General features: G+C 42.9%; 1 protein-coding gene across 6 annotated transcripts in view; it reads right to left on the bottom strand.

The window, feature by feature from the left end:
* Positions 1 to 18,083, bottom strand: part of LOC122540296 (Golgi integral membrane protein 4-like) — a 60,069-nt gene that overhangs the window by 19,564 nt on the left and 22,422 nt on the right. For 4 of the 6 annotated variants that reach the window (XM_043675798.1, XM_043675795.1, XM_043675792.1 and 1 more), the window contains exons 4-8: positions 16,038 to 16,091; positions 11,478 to 11,628; positions 10,474 to 10,556; positions 5,210 to 5,371; positions 3,215 to 3,451 (exon numbers count right to left, since the gene is read on the bottom strand). In XM_043675798.1, the coding sequence (XP_043531733.1) occupies positions 3,215 to 3,451; positions 5,210 to 5,371; positions 10,474 to 10,556; positions 11,478 to 11,628; positions 16,038 to 16,082 (678 nt within the window). In that variant the 5' untranslated portion in view covers positions 16,083 to 16,091. The remainder of the gene's footprint in view (positions 1 to 3,214; positions 3,452 to 5,209; positions 5,372 to 10,473; positions 10,557 to 11,477; positions 11,629 to 16,037; positions 16,092 to 18,083) is intronic. The other 2 variants (XM_043675797.1, XM_043675793.1) reach the window with 2 other exon arrangements.

Raw genomic sequence — 18,083 nt, 5'->3', positions numbered from 1 at the left:
CAACAAATATTTTACTTCTGTTAAGTATGTAAGTTAGCTCACTGAGCTGAAAGGTTTGTTTTCAGATGTCTCATCATCCTACTAGGTAACATCATCAGTGAATGTCTCCGGTGAAGTGCTGGTGGTACGTCCCACCTCTCTATTTACAGGTCTTCGTTTCTTGAGGTGGATAATGTCATTTCCGGTTCGTTTTTTCAAGGCGAGGTAGATAGGGTCTAAATTAATGTGTTTATTGGAGTTCTGGTTAGAAAGCCATGCCTCTAAGAACTCTTGTGCTTGTCTTTGTTTTGCCTGTCCAAGGATGTGTGTGTTGTCCCAGTCAAAGTGGTGTCCTTTTTTGTCTGTATGTATAGAAACTAGTGTTAGTGGGTTGTGTCTTCTGGTGGCCAGTTGGTGTTCATGTATCCTGGTGGCAAGTTTGTCCAAGATCATTTTTTTTTTTTTACAGTTCTTGCGTGGTACCTTGTAAATGACATTAGTTTTGCTGGTGGTATCTAATAGATCCTTTAGGTTCATTAGTCGCTGTGTAAGTGTGTTAGTAGGTTTGTGAGCTACCATGATGCCATGGGGTCTGAGTAGTCTGGAAGTTATTTCTGATATGTCTTTGATGTAAGGGTAAGGTGGCTATAGTTGTGTCTGCTTGTTTGGGTTTGTTTCTGAGGAATCGGCGGATTGTGTTTATTGGGTATCCGTTTTTCTTGAAAACATTGTATAGATATTTTTCTTCTTTTTTTTGTAGTTCTTGGGTGCTGCAGTGTGATCTCAAAAATCATTAACATTTTACTTCTGTCTTCAGGGAAAAAGTCACAAATAACTTCTCAGAACTGTAAGGGAATCAAGCCTATAGTGAGAAGGAGTTATTGAAGGAAATTAATACTGGTTTTAAAAAGATACTGGATAAATTAAGCTGATAAATATCCATGATCTGATAATCTAATTTACAGGGTACAAAAGATGACATCCATGGAAATAGCAAATGCATTGTCAGCTCCCAAAATTCTGTGGATTGTAGGTTCTTGGAGGGTTGCAAATGTATTCCCACTGTTTCACAAAAGGAGAGAAGAAAAATATGAGTATTACAGTCCAGTTAGTCTAATATCAGGAATATGGAAAATGTTGGCTATATAAAGGATGTAATAATATCAACAGGATCAAAAGGCCAACATGAATTTAAGAAAGGGAAATCACATTTGCCAAATGCACTGTAGGCTTTTCTTTTGAGGATGTTATTAGTAGAACAGATAACAGAGAACCACCTGATGTGGTGTATTTAGATTTCCAGAAATTTATGGATAATGTTCCACTTAAGAGATTAGTGTGCAAGATAAAAGTACATGAAATTGGAAGGAATATACTGGCACAGGTTGAGAATTGGCTGCCAGATAGGATCTAATTCATAGTGGAAGGTGATGATGAGTGAGGTATTGCAGTGCTTGTGCTCCAGGTATTCACAAAACCTCAGCAATGAAGAAACAAAATATTTCCAATTCTGCACAGGACACAAAATCACTTGGAATTGTGAATGGTGCCTAGACTGTAATGAGGCTGCAGAGTGATTACACAAGCTGGGCAAGTAGGGATATACATGCCAGATGCAGTGTGACATGGATAATTGTAAAGTTATCCACTTCAGTAGAAAAACAGAATGCAGTAGCAGAGTATTATTTAAACGGTGAGAAATGTTGATGTTTAAAGAAAGTAGAATGTCCTTGTACACTTGTCACTGAAAGCATGCACGCACAGTAGGCAGTTAGGAAGGAAATGGCCTGTTGACCTTCATTGCAAGAGGGTTTGTGTATTGGAGCAAGGATGTCTTACTGCAGCTTAACAGAGCATTGGTGGGACAACATCTGGAATATTGTGTACAACTCTGGCCTCTTTGGCAAGATATACGTGCCATAAAGGGTGTTTTGTTTCATTCATTTATGGGGTGTGGACTAGGCTAGCATTTATTGCCATCTCTAATTGCCCAGAGGGCAGTTAAGTGTCAATCACATTCCTGAGAGTCTGGAATCACACATTGGCAGATTTCCTTCTCTAAAAGGGGATTAATGAACCAGACAGGTATTTCTGGCAATCAACAGTGGTTTCATGGTCACCATTAGACTCTTAATTCCAGATTTTTAAAAAGAATCGAATCCAAATTCCACCATCTGCCATGGCAGGATTTGAACCCTGATTCCCACCAGGTTTTCTGGATTAAATCAGCACCACAGTCTCAATCTCTCAATTTCTGGATTAGTAGTCTAGCAGTAATACCACTAGGCCATTACTTCCTCATAGTGCAGCAGAGGTTCATCAGACTGTTTCCTGGGTTGGCACATTTATTCATTGAGGAGAGATTGGGTTCACTGAGCCTGTATTCACTGGAGTTTAGGAGAATGAATGGGGAGATCATTGAAACATATAAAATTCTAACAGGATTGTACAGACTGTTTGCAGGAATGATGTCTCCTATGTCTAGGGACACTAGAATGGGGTCACGGTCTCAGGATGTGGGATAGGCCATTGAGGACTAAGATGCAAAGTAATTTCCTCACTCAAAGGATGGTAAACATGAGAACTTCCCGAACACAAAAGACAGCCAAGTCACTGAATATTTTTAAGTAGAAGATTTCTAGAGGCTAAAGGTATCAAAAGATTAGAGAGAAAAATATGGCATTACGAGGGATGGTCAGCTGTGATTACACTGATCGACACAGCTGGTTCGATGGACTGAATGCCCTATATTTCTTTGTTTTTAATATCGCTGTGGCTCTGGAGTTACATGTAGGCACGGCCAGGTAAAAATAGTAGATTTCCTTCCTTCGAGGATGTTAGTGAACCAGATTTATTTTTGAGACTATCAATGATAGTTTCATGATCACCATCACAGAGACAGATTTTAATTAAAAAGGGACAGACCCCTCCCCTCCCTGTCAGGTTTATCTTATTAGAAAGACCACTGTCTTCCCTCAAGATATGCTGTTCCCCACCCTATCATCCCTCTGTACAAAACTCCATTGCAAAATGACAACTTTAATCTTTCTGAAGGACCAGTTAGATCCACTCTCCCATTTATAAACTCGCTGCCACTCCACCCACTCAGTTCTTACATGCCCTTCACCCCTCCATTAACCACAGCTCTTGGACTAGTGACATTTACCCCAACTCGTTCCACTCCATCCAACTGCAGACTCTCCACTCCTGCTTGCATCAAGGTTTGAGCTCTCACCTGCCTGTCAGAGTGGAGACTATTCACTGTCCTGGTGAATCGCAGCACTCGATTGGCTCCCTCAATCTGCAGGCTGTTCGAATCCCAGGCTGGCACGTTCCCGAAGCCAGCATGACCCTGTGGCAGCTCTTTAAGCTGGTCCTTCACCACAGTTTCTTTTGCTTCTCGCCCACCATCATGCTGGGAGGTCAGCGTTTGTTCTCCCATGCTCACCAACCTGTCTCGCAACCACTGTTCCTATAACAGAGAAATTCAGCGAATGTTACAGTAAAATGGGAATAAATAGGAATTTCAATGTATATTATACACAGGCCTCCCAATTTTACTGGAGCATGGAATCTGATTCAACCTGAAGTCAGTTTACCTCAGTACAGCCTGTAGCTAAGAGATTAGGGGTTGAAGACCTGCTAAAGGATTTGGGTGTTCACTCAGACAGGGGACAGGGCTATCACAAGGAGTCGAGGTCCACATGCCAGCAGCATTTTCCCCAGACTTAAAGGCCAACGTGTAACCTTCTGCATGATGAACACCACTCACACCATCCCAGACAGCCAACACAGCAGGAGACTAGGACCCATGGACACAGCCTTAGAATTAGAGGGGGTCATTTCAGAACAGAAATGCGGAGACATTTCTTCAGCCAGAGAGTGGTGGGCCTGTGGAATTCATTGCCACGGAGTGCAGTGGAAGCCGGGACGCTAAATGTCTTCAAGGCCGAGATTGATAGATTCTTGTTGTCTAGAGGAATTAAGGGCTACGGGGAGAACGCTGGTAAGTGGAGCTGAAATGCGCATCAGCCATGATTGAATGGCGGAGTGGACTCGATGGGCCGAATGGCCTTACTTCCACTCCTATGTCTTATGGTCTTATGGTCTTATACACAGAAGTCTCAGTTTGAACCCTCTGCCAGTCAGAAAGTGGGAGCCAAGGAGAGGTGAACTAAAAGAGATGAACCAGTCAGTGAATAGGGAGTGGCATCACGGGAAAGTAATGGGATGAGCTGAACTTGGAACAAGCTGAAACAGCCATGTTTCCCACTTTTTGTCACCAATCATCCTGGAGTGAAAATCTTCCCAAGATCAAAAGAAGCAAATGATGGGACTGGGCATCCTCTGTCACCTTCAGATGTCAGTTTAATTCAGTTGTTAACTTATGGTCGATGGAGAGTTAAGCTAAGCTGACAATTCAGTGCAGTCCTGAGGACGTATTGTATTGTCAGATGTGTCACCCTTCAGATGGAATTAAGGCAAGTTGTGGTTCTGATGGATACTAGAGCACTGAAGGGGTCAGGGTTAGCAGATGTTACTCTGGGAGGAGAGATTGACAATGAGCCAAGGGCCCAACTATATCCAAACTGCCTGTGCAACCTGAAGACAGGACATCAGGAAGTAGAATCCCATTAAAAAAAATATACCCAGCTTCAGATGCCCCAGCATTTTACACCAAGTCACTGCAGAGCAAGGAGGCGAAAGGAAATGGAACAAGCAAACAGGGCAGAGAGTCAAATGTTCAGCCTTTGCCTAAAGGGTAGATTGATTCCTCATTGCAGAGGTCACTTGTACAATCGAGAGAAATATCCCAATTCTCTCAACACCAATAAAGGTGTGGAATAAGAAAGATGCCTAGCCTTGACTTCACTGCCTGGATCCGGGCCTGCAATCCTATTCCCTTCTTGTCGCTGACTCAGATACGTCTCCGGGGCGACACATCAAATCCAGGCCAATCCACCCCACATGGCAAACACCGAGCAAGACAAAGTTCTTGAAAATCAGAGAATTTATTTTGAAACAAAACAGCATTTGTCTGATTCTTCCTTCTGCTTGTTAACAATTTTACTAACATTACCGAAAAATATTTCATACAGTGCAGTTGCCAATTTTCAGGAACTTAGTCTTGACAATAGTAGGATTGCTCAGAGCTTTGATTTGTCATTAATATTTGTGTCACTCAGCAACCTTGAATTTTATGAAAGATTTTGTCTTAAGTTAGCTGTACCTTCTGTTCAGTGACCTGCGACTGGTTTCTGTCAGGACCTCGGGGATGTTCTTGTCGTGCCTGATTCTGTTTCTGCAGTGTGCCTGGATTCAGTCCAAGGTTTTTGAAGCTTGGCATTGCATGAAGAGCTTCCTTCAGCTGCCTGTACTCTTCCACCTGGCCCTGCAGGAGGAGTCAATCGCAAAAATACCTGACAAGGATCATTGAAAAAGGGGCTGAGGCAAAGGTTGGTACACAGCCGTGTTCAAGACCAGTATTCACCACTGGATAACAGCGGGGATCTGTGTGGAGTGAATCAGCTCAGGAACAGTCATGGTGGGATCTTCCCTTCAATGTAAGCCAGATTACCAGATCACCACAGACTGAACAAAACTAACAGAAAGGGACACCGGCTATTTCTTGACAACCAAACGGAGGCGCATGGCAGGCCTTTGCTGAACTGTTAGAAGTCAGCTCGTTAGCACATTTGTGCAAGTGGTAATAAGTTTTCAGATAGAAAATTGTCCTGTACACAAGGTTAATGACTGAAAGCCTTAATGTGTAGGTGTTGTTGGGATGTTGTTAAAGAGATGCTAAATTAAATACTTCTTGAGTGTCAACACTACAATGTAGATTTAAGAAGAAAAAAAAACACAGGAGTGAAACAGGATTGTAATTGGGACACATTTGCCTTCCATTATGTTCAGCATTATTAAGAAACAGAAGACAAACTGGGATAATGCTTGACTAGAAGAATGACCCAATGGCTGGATATCAGGTACAAGTTAAGACTGAGTCACTGTAAGGATGTCAGGAGCATACTTCTCATTGGTCAATTATAAATACTTCGGTAAAAAACGATTAGTTGTTGAGTGACAGGTGCACTCCCTGGGCCAAATGTTGGAGACACTTCCTGCAAAACTGAACAAAAAAGGACATCTGCCAGAGGTCTTTGCAATGGCCAAGGGGAGTTACTTGTCAAAAGGAATAGAACTTGTCAACAGCCACTAGCTAAGGGGCTCTCACCAGGACAAAGGCAAGGTATCAACAGTGGATCACCTACAAGGAACATTGCCAGTCAATCATTCATTGGCATTGGTTTGGGGGTTGCCATAAGAAATCTAGATCAGTCTAAGAATAGAGTGTTACAGCTAAAGACAATTGTCTTAAGAGAAAGTGAGCACATTTTATTTAAAAGTTGTTTTCAACAGAGAGCAATCAGCATCAGTTGTGAAGTTTACAGAGAGAGAGAGAGAGAGAGAGAGATAGAAGCACTTATCAAGTTCCTGAGAAATGTGCAGCTACAGTACTTAAGGAAGACTGGGAAATGAGAGTTGAAGCTACTAATTGATTTTATTTTTATGTTATAGTTAAGTTGATCAAGTTAAAATCTTGAAGGTGGTCTTGGGTCAAGAGAAGATCACAGAAGGCTCGAGATCCACAGAAAGACAGACCAATCCATGTTGGATTTATGCATTAAACCATACCTCGATAGTAGAATGTTAAGTATTAAACTTTGTTGATGGGTAAATGTTGTTACTTACATTCTAAATTATTGATTGTCCTTTTTGCCAATAAAGTTGATCCTCCAATATTTCCTTACTCTGATGTTTTGTACAGAATCCAAATACCAACCCGTACTGCAACCCAGCACCAGAACCTCAGACCGAAACTGTGACAATGTTTCCTAACTGTAAGTCTGCATCCCAATACTGCACTGGAACTGCAACACTGAGCCAGAATTCTAGCCATGCAAGATTGCGTCGGGACCATAACTCTGCATAAAAACACTGCACTGAATCCAAGCCATGCATCACAACAAGGAGCCAGAACTACAACATTGCATTGCAACACTGCGCCAGAACAATAGCCATGCATCACCTTCACCACACTGAAACCACAGCCATGCTTTGCAAAACTGCATCAGATTTAGAGTGATGCATTACAGCTCTGTACTGGAACCATAGGCATGCATTACAACAGCGAGCCACATCTACTGTCATGCATTGCAACACTGCATTGGAACCATAGCCATTGGAACACTGGAATGAAACTGCAATGACAAATCATAACATTTCACCAGAATAGTAAATCCTGTGCTGCAACACTGCTTCATACTGCAAACCTTTAATCACCAGAATGTATTGCACAAAGTTGTATTACAGACTCTAATCTGTAATATGATGGTGCTGTGGTGAGATGCGAGAGTCATGTAGAACTTAACCCTCCCCTTCCATTATCCTCTCTTCCATTGGTGTAAATTTAGGGCTGTTCAATTCATGGAACTCCCTACAGTGTGGAAGCAGGTCAATCAGCTCATCAAGTCCACACCGACCCTCGAAAGAGCATCCTACCCAGACCCATCCCCCATACCCTATCCCTGTAACCCTGCATTTCCCATTGCAAATTCCACATAGCTTGCACATCTCTAGGGAGATACGATGGGCAATTTAGCATGGCCAATCCATCTAATCTGACTGTAGGAGAAAACCAGAGACCCAGGGAAAATCCATGCAGACACAGGGAGAACATGCTAAATCCACACAGTTGCTCAAGAGTGGAATCGAACCCAGAGCCCCAGCGCTGTGAGGCAGCAGCACTATCCACTATGCCATACCAACAAATTTCTAGTCTCGGACAAAATGTAATCTGAATTTGATGATTACTAAATAGAAACATGATGCAAAAGCCTTTTGAATACCACTTATCAGGACTGACACAGCGAGAACCCAAACTTGAAATGGAACACCAATTTATATGGCTGATTGGTTGGACCATGATTGGAATGGAGACACAGCATGAACTGTCAACTTTAGTTAACAGATAAAAAACTCAAACCAAGCAGGTAGACTTCTGCTTCGGACCGGAGTCACACGAGATAGACAAGGCAACGGCAGCACCTTTTTGGTGCTTAAAGAGATACCAGCAGATCATTTGGGATTTTATGGCTTAAATTCACTCAAGTGGAGGAAAACAACTGCAAACTGCTATTCCTAGATGTCACAGTAGAGCGAACAGCCAATGAGGAACTTCAAACCAGCGTCTGCAGGAAAACAACACATACGGACTAAATATTGAACTACACAAACGAAGCTACATCAGGACATTATTTCAATGAGCCAACACACACTGCAGCACAGGGGAACTACACAGAGCAGAGGAAAATTACCTATACCGTGTATTCAAAAAGAATGGGTACCCATCGAACACAGTCTGCCGATTTCTCAGCAACAAACCCAAACAAGCAGACAAAACACGTCCAGAAACCCTAGCCACTCTCCCCTCCATCAAAGACATCTCGGAAATGACTGCCAGACTACTGAGACCTTTTGGCATCATGGTAGCCCACAAACCCACCAACACACTAAAACAGCAGCTAATGAACTTGAAAGACCCCACACAGACAACAAGCAAAACTAATGTCATTTACAAAATACCTTGCAAGAACTGTAACAAACACTACATTGGACAAACAGGCAGAAAACTAGCCACCAGGATACATGAACATCAACTAGCCACAAAACGACATGACCCTCTCTCACAAGTATCCTTACACACAGATAAGGACGGACATCACTTTGACTGGGACAACACATCCACCCTAGGACGAGCCAAATAGAGACACACACAAGAATTCCTAGAAGCATGACATTCCAACTGGAATTCTATCAATAAACTCATCGAGTCAGACCCCATCTACCACCCCCTGAGAAAAAGAACATGAAATGACATCACCAACCCAAGAAACCCAAATATATAAATAGAAAGCAGGAATCATCAGTGCTTTACCCAGAGGCCCACTGAGGATGTTACCTAGTGGGGTAACAAAACATCTGGAAATGAACCTTCCAGCTCAGCGAGCAAACCTACACCTGAGCTACAAATCTTCTCAAATCTCGCTACAATCCTTTACCGTCAGAATGGTTTGAGGAGGCAGAGAGTCTGCAATACCAGATTGAATTATTGGAGGACATAGCCTTCAGGGTTGGCGGGGATGGGAGTAAGGGGTTAATGTTCAAAACTGGGAATTTTCAAAAAGCGGTGGGCAAGTGGCCAAGTGGAACACCATGAAAGAAATTCAATCTGGTAGGATAATGGAACAGGTATCAAGCTGGACGAGCAGCAGTTTCACAAGATTCAGCGTTGGGACAGCTGCCCGTGTTCATAAAACCATAAGACATAGAAGTGGAAGTAAGGCCATTTGGCCCATCGAGTCAACTCCGCCATTTAATCATGGCTGGTGGGCATTTCAACTCCACTTATCCGCACTCTCCCCGTAGCCCTTAACTCCTTGTGAGATCAAGAATTTATCAATCTCTGCCTTGAAGACATTTAACGTCTCGGCCTCCACTGTGCTCCATGGTAATGACTTCCAAAGTCCACCACTCTCTGGCTGAAGAAATTACTTTCATATTAGGCAGTCTGCCAATATTGGAGACAATCCTCCCAAGGAACTGAATGGGGGCATTGGAGGAATTTAGCACAGAGACCAAAACATGCTCAGGGTTAATAATTTAAATCAGTTCACAAGAGCGATGGTTAATTTAGCAAGGGGAGGGGCCAGATGTAGTTTCTGAGAAATTCTTCAAATCTGCTCCTGCTTTACCAAACTTGCAGCAAAGTAATGTGGGAGTGGATCCAAAGATGTTCCCAGCCAGGGAATCCTGAGAAATGAACAGGAGAAATTCACAAAAGGTCCTTAGGTGCATCTTCCGAGCCCATGGCCACTTCCACCTTGAAGGTGAAGATCCCCAGCAGGTTTCCCTCCAAGCCACTCACCATCCTGACTTGGAAATATACCATTGTTCCTATAGTGTCACTGGGGTCAAAATACTGGAAATCCCTCCCTAACAGCATTGTGGGTCTACCTACCAAACATGAACTGTGTGGTTCAAGAAGGCAGCTCACCACCCCCATCTTCAGGGAAATCACAAAGGGCCAATGAACGCTGGCCAGCCAGCGACACCCACGTTGCATGGATGAATTTAAAAAGGTAGCAGAGTGGAACTGAGAAGACTGCTGAAGTATTCTGGACTGCGGTAGCTATAATTGATCTGATGAGGGAGCAGCGCTCCAAAAGCTAGTGCTTCAAATAAAACTGCTGGACTATAACCTGTTGTGAGTTTTTTAACTTTACATCAAACTATAATTACATTGAATTATGCAACTGTGCTTATGAATCTACTTCCATGAGGTCCTTTCATAAAGTCAGAGTTGAGTGGTTGGGGGGGGGAGGAATGGGCTTCTTCAGGGGAAATAATGTCACTTGTTCATCACCCCTTTACCTGTGCCTTGGCAAGCTGTTCATGCATGTCCTGATGGGCTCTCCGCAGTTGCTTGCTCTCATGTTTCAGCTTGTTGATGGCATCTGGGAGGTAAGGAAATAAAAGACTTGTCAATGAGGAAACAGTAGCAAGAAACCAAAAGACAGCAAAGAGAGAGAATGACCCAGGTAACAGTCCGAGTCTGATGACAGAAATTACAAGAGGCTGGTAGGCAGAGATGGAGGTGGCATGCGTTGGTATGAAAAAAAGAGAAAAATAAACAGAAAGCAAGTGAGCGAGAGAGGGAGAGAAAGTCACATTCCCTCCTGCTGATTCACATTCTGGCTTTAAAAAAATGCCAATGACAAAAGTCACCCTCACATTCCAATAGCTCAAATACACTCTAGTTTCCTGCGCTGAGCTTTGCTGAACCAGTTCTGTTAAACACAACAAACAAATCATCTCCATTCAAGTTCAAACAGTGAAGCCAGTGCTCAATGCTTTTTTAGATTTTATTCTGAAATCAAAAACACAAAATCTTCATCAAACAATTTGTCCTCCTTTTGGAGCTTTTCTCCTGCTGCCTAGTTCCCAGAGGAAGATTCTAAAAATATACCATCGTCACAAGGTTCTGCCAAGTCCAGTCCCATGGAAGGTCACAGTCAGCATCACGTTCTCAGGTTTACAGCAGGTCACATGAAATTGCTTAAAAGGAGGACGTTTTCACAAATCAATTCACATTCTCTTCCAGCCGCTCCCACAGAAGGGTGCTTTAGTAAGTTTTTATACAAGTTATAAACCTGTTAATGATCAGTTTGCTGTATTAAAGATCCCCTACATGACTACAATCACAGAGAGAGGGAGAGAATTTGAAAGACAGCATGAAGAGGAATGAAAGAGAGAGAAGTCACACACTCAGACAGGCACATTATGTTGTAGTGCAATACGTTATTGGACAGATATACATACAGCTCCAAGGTCAGAGTGCCCCAAGAGCCGTGGTGAGTCAGACACTTTCCACACACCTTGTAAAGTGCCAATTTCTAGGTCTTTCTGCTGATGCAGCTGCAGGTAGCGCTGGTTGTGGGTCTCTGCTGCTTTCCTGTGTTCTAACCGAAGGCTGTTGTGCTGAAGCTGCAGATCCAGAAGCTGTTTTTTAATTTCATCGTGCTGGTTCTGTAAAAACAGCAGTCAGGGTCACATCCAGGATCAGTGTAAATATTTCACTCTAACAGCCTGAGCATCAACTGTAGCACCTCTGCCTTGATCTATCTGTCTTTCAGGGAAGGAAATCTGCTGTCCTCACCTGGTCAGGTAGGAGGCTGGAAGAACACGCAAGCCAGGCAGCATCAGGAGGTGGAGAAGTCAACGTTTCGGGTATAGCCCTTCTTCAGGACGGGGTGGTGGGTGTAAGGGGAGCTGCAAATAAAGGGGGTGGCGGGGCCAGGGTGGTAAAGCGGGAATAAGTGAAGACAGGCAGAGGGCACGACCTGGTTGGTCAATGGGAGGAATGAATCCAGTTGGTGGCAGGGAACAGTGGAAGGGATGGGGATAGGCTGGGAAGAGAGTCGGGGAAGGGAAGTTATTTGAAATTGGAGAACTCAATGTTGAGTCCTCCGGGCTCTAGGCTGCCCGGGCAGAAGATGAGGTGGTGTTCCTCCAGTTTGTGGTTTGGTTCGTTGTGGCAATGAAGGAGGCCAAGGTTGGAAAGGGAAATTAAAATAGGTGGTGACTGGGAGGTCCGGTCAGCCCCTGTAAGCCTCGCTGAGGTGCTCGGTGAACCAAGCCCCGACTTTTGGTCTTCCCGATGTACAGAAAACCACAGTGGGAGCACCTGATGCTGTAAACTGGGTTAGAAGAGAGGCATGTGAACCTGTCTCAGCTGGAAGGACTGTTTGGGGCCCTGGGTGGAGGTGAGGTGGGGTGGTTTACCAACAGGTTTTGCATCTTTTCCGGTTGCAGAAGAAGGTACCGGGGTGGTTTGGGGGAAAATGGGTCATTGGGGAGAGTGGCACAAACCAATGATTGTCAGAGGGAATGGTCCTTGTGGAAGGCAGAGAGGGTTGAGGAGGGGAAGATGTTCTTGGTGGTGGGGTCTAGTGTGGAGTTGCTTGAAGTGTTTAAGGATGATGGTTGGATGCGGAGACTGGTGAGGTAGTAAGTGAGGAGAAGGGGGATCTTTGTCTTTATTGTATTTGCAGGGGGGTTCAGAGCAGTGGAATGGGGAGTGGAGATGGTGTGGTGGAGGGGTGTCTGGATGACAGGGGGGAAAAGCACGTTGTTCAAAATAGATGGACAGTTGGAATGCTCACAAGTGGAATGTCTCCTCATCCGAACAGATGCAGTGGAGGTGGAGGAATTAGGAGAATGGGATGGAGTCCTTGCAGGATACTGGGTGGGAGAAGGTGTAGTCCAGGTAGTTATGGAGTCTGTAGATTTGTAGTGTCCAGATGGATGTTAACTGTCACCAGACATAGAAATGGAGACGTCAAGAAAGGGGAAGGAGGTGTCCTAGATGGACCAAGTGAATTTGAGGGAGGGGTGGAAGCTTTGGGCAAAGTCGAACGACTCCAGTTCAGCCTGGGTGCAGGACGCTGCACAGATGCAGTCATCGATGTAATGGCAGAAGAGTTGGGGCACAGTGCCGGTGATGGTATGAAAGAAGGACTGTTCGATAAAGCCAAACAGACATGCATAGTTGGGGCCTATCCGGGTGCCCATGGCCACTCACTTGATTTGGAGGAAATGGGAGGAGTTAAAGGAAAAGTTATTGAGGATGAGGACTAGTTTAGTGAGGAGTCGTTACCTAGTCTGGCCTATATGTGACTACAGACCCATAGCAACGTGGCTGACTCTCAAATGCCCTGTGAAATGATCTAACAAGCCACTCAGTTGTCTCAATCGCTACTAGGGATGGGCAATAAATGCTGGTCAGCCAGAGACGTCCATACAAAAACCAACTTTACCACATCATAGCCCAGGTAACAGAACACTGAACCAGAAACTGGAATGAATGGACTGTGATGTGAGCAATCGCCAGCAGATATCTTGATCAGAACAGGAGGAAAGGGAAGATAATAATCAGAGAGAGATATTCAACTCCTGAAACAAGGTTCTAGTGACCTTTGCTGGACACTGAGGGCATGTGGGTGCTTGTGAGAACAGGGCAAGGGTAATCCTGAATGGCCAAGCAGTCCAGAGCTTCACTATCTCATCTCATATACCATGAATGGACATTTGGATGAGGTTGTGTTGTAAGGAGTGAAGAGAAAGCTGTCCAAATAATGCTGGCTTTTGGATTATAATTTAAGATTTAGTTAATCTGGTATTCTTGGAGACTTTTAACAAAGCAAGTATTTTGTGAAGTTTAACAGTAGTAAGGGATCATTAATATCCATCTTTGAGAAGGTGCCATTTTATGATAACACTGCCAATCTGAAGCCATTTTATAACTCTTTACACACGGCTTATTATATAATTAGCAACCAGTCAGAAATGTATGGTTGATAAAGAAATGTAGCTCAATTAAACTTTAATTGAAGTGATATTAAAACATTTAAATTATTTTAAAAACTAAGGCTGGGTTACATTTTCAAATAGCTTTTAGATTAAAATGTGCTAATATACTTCTGTAAGATTCTGCTATCTTGGAAGAACACCGAGTCAGATCAAACAAGCATAAAATAAGATATTCTAGTCTTAGTATCTCAATGATAAAACTGGACAATACTTGGTTGTGCAAATTCAGACGGCCAAAGGTGGAATGTAGACAATAAAGAGTCATCTAAAAGGACAATATATGTAAGCAGTCAGTCAATCTTCAACTAAAATGGTCAGGGGTCACAAGATATCAGGTTATAGTCCTATCAGTTTACCTGAAATCACAAGCTTTCAGAGCATTGCTCCTTCATCAGGTGAAATCTCCGAATGAAAGAGCAGTACTCCGAAAGCTTGTGATTTCAGATAAACTGATTGGACTATAATCTGGTGTTCTGTGACCTCTGACACCAGCACCTCCACATGGTTCATCTAAAATAAACTGATAATTACATCAACAAATTATAAAGTTTGCAGAAAAATGATCTGAGATGAAGTATTAATAATTTAAGGGATAAAAGTAAATGTTCCCCACAACATCCTTGCTAGCTGGTCACATGCTGGATGCTTCTAAAGGTAGAATCTGAGAGAATTGATGTCAATAAGGTAACTAGAGAAAACTACAATTTCATATCACCTGATCACATGACTAAAGCTGTACAAGACTGTTGATAAATTAACTTTTTATTTTAATAAAACTGAACAGCTTTGCTCCCCTTATCTGAGGGAAGATATCTGGCATTGAAGGCTGCCATTCAATGGCAGTGTCACTCGGCTGATACCAGGTACGAAAGGATCATCTTATGAGGGGAGGTTGAGTAGGCTGAATCTGTGCTCATTGGAGTTTAAGAATGAGAGGTGACCTTATTGAAACATACACAATTCCTGGGGGGGGGCTTGACAGAGCAGATGCAGAAAGATGTTTCCCCTTGTGGGAGAGTTTAGGATGAGAGGGCAAAATCTCAGAATAAGGGGTCACACAATTAAAGCAGAAACACCTTATTGAAACATACACAATTCCTGGGGGGGGGGCTTGACAGAGCAGATGCAGAAAGATGTTTCCCCTTGTGGGAGAGTTTAGGATGAGGAGGGCAAAATCTCAGAATAAGGGGTCACACAATTAAAGCAGAAACTAGGAATTATTTCTCTCAGAAGAGTGTGAACCGGTGGAATTCTTTACCAGAGAGGGCTGTTGAGGCAGGGTCATTAAGATAGACAAGAGACAGCAACAACACAACAAGAAAAATGGGGAGCATGAAACAAAAAACCAAAACAGTCGAGTGAGATTCAGAACAGAAGGTTTTCAGATGGAAACAACAATCGGTGTTCAATTATCACTCTCAGCTACCTCCACGGGGTCATCCTGCTCCAGCTAACACTGACAGTGGGTAATGTGAAACAAATCAGTTGCAACTTGTATAATAAAAGGGCAGGTACTTTGAAAAGCACTGGCTCCAGGCAATTGCCACAGGACCCTCTGGAGTCCATGAAGGACCTTCTTTCTCAGCCACACACGATGTGTTGGGAATTAGGCTGGTATGATGCAGTTCCTAAATTCCACACGTTAATGCACTTTTCACAGAATCTGTAGTGTAGAAGCAGGCCATTCAGCCCATCAAGTCTACATTAACCCTCTGAAAAGCATCCCATCCAGACTCACCACTCTACCTTATCTCTGTAACCCTGCATTTCCCATGGTTAATCTACCAAGCCTGCACATCTTTAGACTGTGGGAGAAAACCAAATCACCTGGTAGAAACCCACACAGACACAGTCACCCAAGGCTGGAATCGAACCTGGGTCCCTAGCGCTGTGAGGTAGCAATGCTAACCACTGAGCCACCATGCTACCCATTTGAACCTTCAACAAACAGACTCAGTACAACCAATCTTATTGACACAAGCTCATCCTCCAAAATCCCACAGGGTTTGCTGTTCGAGAAGAAATGCAGATTTGTCAATGGTTCCAGTAGTTAAGGTGTCACTCACCTTCAGTATCTTATGCTGGGAACTTAGCGCACCATACCGGTTCATGGCATCTTGCTGCAAGAGAATTGAACAACAACACCTTCAGAATCAGCAAATAATACAACACAGAAAGAGACCATTTGGTCTATCAAGTCTGTGGAAGGTTTCTGAAAAGCAATCTCGTTAGTTCCTGATGAAGGAACGGAACTCCGAAAGCTCACATTTTCAAATAAACCTGTTGGACTATATCCTGGCGACGAGCAATTTTTGACTTTGCCCAACCCAGTCCAACACCGGCACCTCCACAACATTCCATTGTCTTGATTTTCCTCCAACTATTTCCTCTTACGAGCTTCTTTGGAACCCCCGGCTTTCCCAGAGACAGCAGAAATAAGCACACACCAAATGGTATACAGAGGCACGTCCTCCACAACCAATCTTTCAAATCTGGTCAATCTAGTCCTAAAATAAAACCAGTCATGATAATCATAGACTTGCCTGTGACAAATGGACTTTTGTCAGTTCGATTGCAGTGTGAATTGCATTTGTAGTTTGAATTGTGACCTTGGATTCTACCTTTTGTTGGTCTGCCACATGGATCTGGCTAGCATAAGATGAGTGTTTAATCTGCACTCTCGATGTTGCTCTATGATTTTTACACTAACTTTTCTCTGAGTCTGCTGCTTCTTTAACTCCACCTGATTCAACATTGACTAATGTCAAGATCTTAGAGGAGTTCCATCAAACTCCTATTTACATTCCACTGGAGAGAATACTACAATTCTTCCATTGTTGTCTTCTCAGCGTCTCTGACCTCTGCCAAGGCCAGAGTTAAATCATTGTGTACTTTAATCATCATTAATATACGCATTTAATTTTCCTAACTAGTGGTATTGTATCAAACTTCTGAAAACTTATTTCTACAAAATCAACTTTGCTACTCAATCAAAATAATGATCAAATTCATCAAAAACAATCTGGACTTTAAATCATTATTGACTTTCATTTATTACTTTTTCAACAATTAGTTAATTTTCTTCAGAATTACTGCCTTCAACTGTTTTCTAAACATTTACATTAGGTTGAGTCTAATCCTCTTCCCCTTTCTCAGCAGCAGTGGTACACGGTTTACAATCCCATAGTCCTCTGGCACTAGCTCCATATCCAAGGAGGATTAGAGAATTGTGGCCAGAATCGCCACTATTTCTATCTGTACTGCCCTCAGACACCTTGAGTGCATCTGATCTGGACCACATGACTATTCTACTTGGACTACTGCCAATCTTCTAAGTAACTTCTCTTTTTTTATATCCTTTCCAACATCATAAGTATCTTCTCTCTTGCTGCTACACCAGCAGCAGCCCTTTCAGATAGCTTGATGGATAGATAATTGGTTTATTAAAAAACCATCACGATGACAGGTGCAGAATTGTGAATACAATACGAATAAGTAAGTAGCAATTCAGGACAGTTACAATTATTAAAATAAATATAAAATAATAAAGGATAACATAATTATGATAATTTCAGCACATGAATAGTTATGTTATGGCTTTCATTAATTTACAGGCTAGAAATGAACAGTTTATTTTGTAATAAAGTCCATTTATCATACATTGTCAGGTTGATTTCATTGAATCCTCAAATCATTTACAAACTGTTTACGAGCTTGACAGAGGAAATGTTTATTTATTTTGTGCTAATATACTATAAAAAGCTGCACTGAACATCATACAATGCCACCATGCACAGAGTCCTATGTATACAGTCACAGACAGTCACAGCCCCCTGTTCCCCAGCCTTCCCTATGCACAGCTTCAGCTCAATCCAGATCTTCCTTGCAGCCTCACACTTTTTTTTGTGAACAAAGTACAGTTACACAGAAAGGGAAAGTGTCCTTGGTCAAAGGTATAAAGGTCACCAGTTCAGCTACTGTGTCATCACATGAACTCAACGGTTCCAAAATCTGCCCAAACAGAAGTTTATTTGAAGCCTCCCCATCTCCCTTGTCTGATCTCCAAACTGAATCCCTGAAGCTCGATCTATGGAAATCTGCAGTTAATTTTC

The sequence above is a fragment of the Chiloscyllium plagiosum genome, chromosome 34 (assembly GCF_004010195.1).
Source record: "Chiloscyllium plagiosum isolate BGI_BamShark_2017 chromosome 34, ASM401019v2, whole genome shotgun sequence".
Taxonomy (NCBI): Eukaryota; Metazoa; Chordata; class Chondrichthyes; order Orectolobiformes; family Hemiscylliidae; genus Chiloscyllium; species Chiloscyllium plagiosum.
Note: the sequence above shows the minus strand (reverse complement) of the source record. Positions and strands in the feature narration are given on the sequence as shown.